Raw genomic sequence first — 8693 nt, 5'->3', positions numbered from 1 at the left:
TGGTATGGAGAAACGGGAAAATGTCTCAGTCCAACGCCAATTAATGACCATGAGTGTAAAAGAAATCAGGGTGGATGTCGAAATTCTTATAGAACTGCTCCCTCCGTTTTAAATTATTTAGGTCGGAGTAGTTTTTTCTCCACTGGCAATTACTCCCTCCGTTCGGAAATATTTGTCCTTAAAATAGTTGTATCTAGACTTATTTTAGTTATAGATACATCAATTTTATCGATTTTGAAGACAAGTATTTCCGGGCGGAGGAAGTACAAACATACTCCCTCCGTTTTAAATTATAAGATGTCTATTAGTATGTTTGTTCATTCATTTTAGCCTATATATAGTTTATATTGAAATATCTAAACCATCATATAATTCGGAACGGAGTAGTATTTCTTTTGGCAAGCTACTTTGGTTTCCCATTTTGTCGGTAAACTGCCTGTGTTGAGTATATATAGCTTGCTTGTGTTCGGAGGACGTGAGCTAATGCATTCACTTGCTTGCGTACACATGGAGACGTCGGGTGGCGGCACAGCGCAGCACCACTTCGTGTGCCCCATCTCACTGCAGCCCATGCAGGACCCGGTCACGGCGCCCACCGGCATCTCCTACGACCGACGCGCCATCGAGCGGTGGCTCGCCAACGGCCACGCCACCTGCCCCGTCACCGGCCGGCAGCTCTCCCTCACCGACCTCACCCCAAACCACACCCTCCGCCGCCTCATACTCTCCTGGCATCCCGCGTCGAAGGTGGCACCTGACGTGGCGCCGACGTTGGAGCCCGATGATCCGGAGGTCGTTGTGCTCGTCGCGAAGGTGATGTCCCCGACTTCTTGCCCAACGGCCGATGTTCTCTGCGAAGCGGCGGCGTCTGCCGCTGTGAGCATCACGGCGCGGCGGTGCATGGTGCGCGCCGGCGTTCAGTGGCGCGTGCTCCGTCTGTTCTCGTCGTGCGGTAAGACGAGCTCGCGCGCTGTGATGCCCACCGTTCAAGCGTGCCTGGCTCTCCTTGACGCGCTCGACGTCTCCGCCGACGAGCTCCGGCCTCTCCTTTCCGGCAACCACGACCTCGTCGACGCGCTGACGCACGTGCTGGTGATGCTCGAGAATGGAACCTACTCCGGCGGCGGCGGGAACACGACCAGAGACAGCGCGGTGCGGCTCCTAGACTCCGTGATCGAGTCGGCTGACGTCGTGCTGCTCGAGCGGCTGCGTCCGGAGCTCTTCCGCGCCGTCACGGCGGTAGTGCGCGACCGTACCGTATCCCCTGGCGCGACGCGCGCGGCGCTGCGTGCCCTCCTCAACGCGTGCCCCAGCGGCGACGGCAAGAACCGCGTCCTCATCGCCGAGGCCGGGGCGGCGCACGAGGCCATCGAGCTGGAGCTGTCCTCCTGGCCCTCGTCCCCGAGCGCCGGCAAGAGCAGGCGCGTCACGGAACTTGTCATGGCGCTGCTGGCCCGGCTGTGCTCATGCGCGGAGGGGCGGGCGGCTGTGGTGGCGCACCCCGCGGGGATCGCACTGGTGGCAAAGCGCGCGCTGCGCGTGTCCGCGGCGACCGACACGTCCGCTGTGCGGGTGCTGGCGGCGGTCTGCGGCAGGGCGGCGTCGCCGGAGGTGGTGCGGGAGATGGCCCGCGTGGGCGCAGTAGGGAAGCTCTGCTGCGTGCTGCAGGCGGACTGCGACCGAGACGTGAAGGAGACGGCGAAGGCCGTGCTGAGGATGCACTCCGGCGTGTGGTGCGGGTCGCCCTGCGTCAGCGCCTACCTGCTCTCTAGGTACCTCTAGTTAGCTGCCATGTCACACTTGCATTGGTGCATGGTGGAACTGGAACATGCTCGTTGCGACATCCTGTTGGTTAATTGGATTTGTTGGTTCCTTGATCAATTCTTGCTGGTTTGTAAGATAAACTGAAGTTGAAATCCCGAATTTGACACTTGAGGTATCACTGACATGTGGGGCAGTGGGGGGCAAGAGATGTCATTTTCATGACTCGTGACTCGGGAGTTGTGAGATCTTTACAAACGCTAACCGCACATTACCATGGTTCATCAAATAGTTCAAATAAGGCGGACCAGGAGTCGACGGGTACATCACTGTGGAATAAATACAGTATGAACCATGCATGCATGCGTGCATGCACCACGTGTTGTAATGGGCAAGAGTCAGCAGACTTGGAGCTCCTTGACTGAGACACAACACACATACTACCCCACATCCGTTTCATATCAAATCTTGTTTTGGTTACGCTTACGCAGCTTTCAATCATCGTGTCGGCATATTGATGTAGTGTTCAAATCAAACTTTGTAAAATTTAATCAAATTTATATTTAAAAAATAGCACTCATCATGATATCAAATCGATATCCTCAAATCGGTCATGGAATATATTTTATATTATATTTCATTTTGTATTTAGATGCTATTTTTTAAAATAAATTTGATTAAACTTCACAAAGTTTGACCGAAGCAAAACTAATGTGCCAAGTAATATGAAAGGTAAATCATCGTATTCAACATATGCTACCGTCGGTCATGTCCCTACATGTTAGTTGCATGAAAGTAAAAATGAGACATCGATATCCATCACACATGTGGCATAAAAGGCATCCGCTTATATACCATGTGTGGCATGAGTAGGGGGGCAGCCCACACGAACTGTGTGTGAACGAACAATAAAATTGCCCACACATGTAGACGCAGCTACTTCGTGCCACACATCCAACAAGTACTACTCATCCTCACTCGGCGCGTGTGGCACGAAGCAAATATGCTCACACGTCCTGGCACAGCTACACTAGGTACCTGCGGAATGACGATTTAGTTGTCATCCTGAATGGCGGATGTAGTTATCCGGGATGACAAATATGGTTGTAAAAGTATGGCAATTCTCTCTATTTTGGTTAACTATAGTTGCCATGTCTAATTTATGATAGTTGTCGCGTGCAAACAAACCATAGTTGTTGTGTGTGATTAACTACTTGCCACATGTATAATAGTTGACATGTGTATTTACCTAGTTGCCACGTGTGGTTAATCACAGTTCCCACGTATGTTTATCTGATTGCCATGTACGCGCAACTGCAGTTGCCGTCTAGCAAACGATTCATAGTTGCCACGTGTGTTTGCCTAGTTGCCATACACGCGCAATTGCAGTTGAATATATGACTGTCATGTGAGCGAAAAGCAGTTCGTCCACACGCGCGTGGACTAGGTGATGGTTGTGTGGGCAGAAACTAGTTCGTCCACACAACATAGCTGGCAACCGCGTGCCGTGGGGCGTGTTAGCGACCTGTCCAACGCCCACACACCGGCCTTTTCCTACGTGATACGCAAAAACTGCCTTGATGTATCAAGATTCGTGCAAACTTAACTGGACGATAATCCAGACGTGTAGGCAAATTGCAATGTTGCCATACGTATGGACGTTAATGTTTTCGTAAAAATAAGGGACGTCGGCCTCTATACTGGTCATTCAAGTCGCCAATTACATGCACTAGCTAAATACACCCGTGTTACTACAGGGCGAAATGACAGGATATCCAATTCCGCTTTTGGGAGCATATACTTTTGCCCATCAAAAATGCATTTTTAATATAATTTTCTTTTTTAAAAATAGATGTGATTATTGTCACACTAAAATGCTACCTGCCAATTTTTAGAAAGAAAGCTTGAGTATTTTGATGTGTGCAAAATAAATAAGGGAAACGTTTTCCGTCGGCGCACCGGCCGAATGCTCGGCCGGTCGCGTGCGACTAGTACGACTCCGCTTGAATAAAAACAGTGCCTGGGTGCCCACGTGACCACGATAGCCCAGCCCACCTGGCCCACAACCGCTCGTTCCTCTCGTTCTTATCCGGCGCAGACGCTCCCCGTTCACTCATTCACCCCGTTTCTCATCTCCTACCTCCAGCGAACGGCCAAATCAAGTCGCCGGAGAAATCACCATGACCGCCCACAGCCAGGGGCGCGCTCGTTGCCTTGTCCGCCGGCAACTGGATGCATGCCCTCTCCATGGCAACCACAGCCAGGGCTTCATTAGTTCACCATGACCAAGCTGCAATCGGCCATGGTGGCGACGAGTTTGTCCTGGAGCCGGAGGGTTGCTAGAACCAGGTTTTTTGTTTGCTGGATCCACTCATTTTCTTTGCTACAACCCTTTTCTTTTTTGCTGCCATCCTCATTTGATTTGATGAACTTTTTTCATTTTTGCTGGAAGCGGTGTCCCGATTTGCTGGAACCAGCTGGTGGATGTGCTTCAAGGTTCACACCTCACCGGAGGAAGCTGCATCCAGTGGCGAGGAGGGCTGCATCCAATGTCGGTCAAACGCCGGGAGTTGCAACCATGTACGCCGGGGCTACAACCGGTGACTAGGGGAGCTGCAAGAAGGGGGTGGCCGTTTTTGCTGATGTTTTTTCTTTTTTACAGAACCAAAATTTTGTTTTTGCTGGAACCGATGTATTGTTTTGCTGGAACAGATGTAATTTTTTGCTTCATCGGCTGTAGAGCTCTCAAATGTTTCATGTCGTTTTTGCTGGAACCTAAGTTTTGGTTTGCTGGAAGCGTTATTTGATTTTGCTTCAATCGACCACTGGAATTCTGTAGGTACGATGCATGTCGATGGAGGCCAGCAGAGACGGCGACGCCTGCGGCAAGCTCGACGGCGAGGACGGAGGGGGGTGGTGCACCAGATGCTGCAACCGCGAGGGCGGGGAGCTTCAACCGCTGCCGACGGAGGCTCCGTGTCAGCCATGGCCAAGTTTGGCGGGGGATCTGACCACGACGGAAACTGCGAACGAGTGAGATGGTTGGGAGGAGCTGACACACGGCGAAGGAGGCAACCGACAGCGAGGGCAGCAACCAGTGGCGAGGGCAGTGACCGGCGTCGGGGGTGGCCAAGCCGGGTGGTGCTTCGGGTTCGGGGGCCTCGCTCATCCATGGCGGCTAGATGCGTACGCAGAGGAAGGAAGAAGCTGCGCGATTTATTTATTTTTTTATGCCCGGATCCAACGGTCGCACGGCTCAAATCCAACGGTCTGGGCTAGACCGGCGGAATGTTTCGGCCGGCGCGCCGGCGCGTAGCGCTGCCCAATAAATAAATAGTAAGTGGAGCCACAAATGTTACCTCCAAATGTTACACTTATTTTGGTTTTTTCACCGACAAAGCATTGTCATCCCGTTTCACACTAACAAAAACATCTATGTAAAAATTCAGAATTTTTAAATTTTATTTACTATTTATTTTAAATTTACTATTCATTATGGAGCATATACACCCAAGAGCCAAAATGGCCCTCTCGTGAAATAATATCTAAAGAATTGTGGCATGTGAACGATTGTACTCGGGCGTGGTGGTGTCGACTGCGTTGTGATTGATTGCATGCAAAATTAACTAGTACCTAGCTACTCCCTCGGTCCACCAAAGAGGGTGCGTCTGGCTCCTGAATTTTTCCCAAAATAAGTATACGTCTGGCTTCGCTGTTGGTAATTTTGCATTCACCCCCTGGTCTATGCCTCGACGTCACCACAACGAACAATGACCCGCCAAATTGAAGCCAATCTTCTTCCTCTCCCCCAAACTCTCTCCCTCCCGATCCAATTCCAGATTGTTGAGAGTCAATCATCCAATCCAAGGCCATCGCCGGTCATGCAAAGATTAATGGCGGCCGGTCCATATAAGTTGGCTGTAGGGTGCGCATCACACTGGATCCATGGAAGGCGGCAGAGGAGTGGTAGGCAGTGGAGCGGGCGAAGGAGCAGAAGTCGGCGATGGCCAGCGAGGCAAGGTCGTCGCCACGGCCGGTGGCGTGTGACGCCCCGAGACCGACACGCCAGGTGTCTTCCAGTTATTCGCCGATGTTGCCATGTCATTTGCTTGCGTGTTGTATCTTATCATGTCATCATGGGCATTGCATCATCATGTTTTAAAACTTACATCTGTCCCGGTCTCCCAGTTCCTTTCGTTGTCCGTTCTGAGCCCAGACACACTTGCACGCGCCCGCGACACGTCCGAAATAATATTTTTATAAGTGGCCGGAAAATGTTCTCGGAATGGATTGAAAGTTGGCATGCGGTGTTGCTATGTTGTAGGTAGGCCGCCTGCCAAGTTCCATCGCATTCGGAGTTCGTTTGATAGCCCAACCGTTAAAATATAGCGGCAATAGTAGTCGGTCTATCGTCGGACGTTTTCGGTCTCCGGAACCTGTTGCCGGGCTTCCCCTCTCTTTTCTCCCTAGACCATCTACACTGCCCACTACCAACCGCCAGGCCCCAAAACCCCCTCCTTGCACAGTGCATCGGCCCCTCGCGCGCGTCCGAAAGTTGTCCCGAACCCGACCCGGGCAGTCGTCACTGTTGGGTCCGGATCATCCCCAAACGTCTATAAAATATCACCATTTCCTTGTTTGGTCTTTCTAACCTATAGATTCTCAACCGTCTCATTCTAATCGGATGATCCAATTTCCCTCTTTTCCCGTATATATAGTCTACCCCTAGTCTATTTTGGACCTAACCCTATTTCCTAGGGATCCTCCCCAGCCACCGGCACCACACTCCATCCCATCACCCAGATCTGTCGCCATCCACCTCCTCTGTTTCTGTGCCTGACCAACCCTCGCGCCTCCTCTCGATCCCCATGAATGTTGCTTCCCCTGCCTGAGCACCTCGCCACACCAGCACCCGCGGGACCTCAAGCCCGTGCTCGACGCCCAACCATCGAGCTACTGCACCAGCGCCTCAATCCCGTCGCCTCTCCCTCAACCGGACGCCGCCACCGGCGACCAGCACCCCCAGGCCGGCCTGGCCTCCCTTCTCCTCATGTCCCCTTCCTCCTTGTTTCCTCTTCTCGTTCTCAGGCAAGTATCTCCCGCCCTCTCTATTCTTCGTAGGAGAACGCCATGGAATTGCAGGAGCTCAAGCCTGTCGTCGTCCGCCCGCGACCCCCGCCTCCCGTCAGACTCCACTGTGCCGACAAGCTCTAGCAGGTCCCCAGCGCCGCTTCACCTTCTCTCCAACTCCAGTCACGGCCTCGCCCCGCTTGCTGCTTCTCCTTCCCGTCTGCTTCCTCTACATCAGGCCAGCGCCTCGACGACAACCCCGCCCTTGCCTCGTCTTGGCCGGTGGATCCGAACGCCCAAGACCGTGCCGCCCCGGATCTCCTCCGTCCTCACCCATCCTGTGCTGTCGTCACCGTCAGCAAGCTCGAAGACGAAGTCATTGACTCCCCGCGTTCGAAGCCCTGCCGCACCGCGGTTGGACCAGCCTCGCCAGGAGCCGTTCACTCGTTGTCTCGCTGCTCGCGTCGACCCGTCCCCTACTTCGGTCGTGCGAGCACACGAGGACGAGGCCAACGCCAAGTCTCGCTCCTTTCCCTGCCTCGCTCGATCTCCTCGAACGAGACGACGAACGCCGCGCTGTGCGTTGACCTCTCCAGCGAGGCCCAGCAGTGTCCTCCGTCCCCTAGGCTGGCCCTTCTACTCCCTCTCCACCGCCTTGGGCCAAAGCCCATGGGTGAGAAGCTCCCAGCGCCTCCTGTTTTTTTCTTTTCCCTGCTGTCGGGCCAGCAGATTCGGCCATGTAAGTTTTTTTGCATCTGCGATTTTTGCTAAATTTTCCAGAGACAGCGGTTTTACAGAAAAACCCCTAGTCTTCATGCATATAATAACTTATGAATAATGCATCATATGTAAAGACTTTATATGTGAAATATGACTAGAATTTCATCTAGTTTCATAATATCCAACTTTCATGCATGTCTAAAATATTTAAACTTGTTGTTTGCTTTATTTGCTTAATTGCCATGCTAAAATGATTTATTTCATAACTTAATAACCGTAGCTCCATTTTAAATAAACTTGATATGTAAATGGGGTAGAAAAATGCCTAGTTTAACACGGTGTACTTGTTTTGCATGTTTAACAACTCTAAAATATGGTTTAGTTCAGAACAGTACCAAATCCATAAATATGCATATGGGGATTTTCTGGAATTGTTGTTTGTTGTTTCCGGCCTCATTTAAACTTGACTAGATAGTTAGTTTACTTATGCTTCACCCTCTTGCCATGTTTAACAACATTTAATATTGTTGGGTACATAACCGAGAGAGAACTAAATAAGTCATGTGGTGTTCCGTCAATATGCAACTCGTTGCATATTGAGCTCCACTTAATTTGTAGGATTGTCTGTACATTTTGCCATGCCATGCCTCATTAAATCGGACATGCATCATACTTGGTTGTGCATCATGCCATGTTTATGTGATGGTTGTTTACCATGTTGTTTGCTTCTTTCCGGTGTTGCTTCTTCGGGTTGGTTCCGATAACGTCGCGTTTGTGAGGATTCGTTCGACTATGTCCGTGTGTCTTATTCATGGACTCGTTCTTCTTCCTTGCGCGATCTCAGGCAAGATGACCATACCCTCGAAATCACTTCTATCTTTGCTTGCTAGTTGCTCGCTCTATTGCTATGCCAAAATACCTACCACTTGCTTTATCATGCCTCCTATATTGCCATGTCAAGCCTCTAACCCACCTTTCCAAGCAAACCGTTGTTTGGCTATGTTACCGCTTTGCTCAGCCCCTCTTATAGCGTTGCTAGTCGCAGGTGAAGATGAAGTTTGTTCCATGTTGGAACATGGATTTGTTGGGATATCACAATATCTCTTATTTTAATTAATGCATCTATATACTTGGTAAAGGAT

General features: G+C 51.1%; 1 protein-coding gene across 1 annotated transcript; it reads left to right on the top strand.

Moving 5' to 3' along the window:
* The first annotated feature begins 498 nt into the window (after positions 1–498).
* Positions 499–1916, top strand: LOC123130552 (E3 ubiquitin-protein ligase PUB23-like). The gene has a single exon (XM_044550425.1). The coding sequence runs from the start codon at positions 508–510 to the stop codon at positions 1780–1782; it is 1275 nt and encodes a 424-aa protein (XP_044406360.1). The 5' UTR covers positions 499–507; the 3' UTR covers positions 1783–1916.
* The last annotated feature ends 6777 nt before the right edge of the window (positions 1917–8693 follow it).

The sequence above is a fragment of the Triticum aestivum genome, chromosome 6A (genome assembly GCF_018294505.1).
Source record: "Triticum aestivum cultivar Chinese Spring chromosome 6A, IWGSC CS RefSeq v2.1, whole genome shotgun sequence".
NCBI lineage: Eukaryota > Viridiplantae > Streptophyta > Magnoliopsida > Poales > Poaceae > Triticum > Triticum aestivum.
Note: the sequence above shows the minus strand (reverse complement) of the source record. Positions and strands in the feature narration are given on the sequence as shown.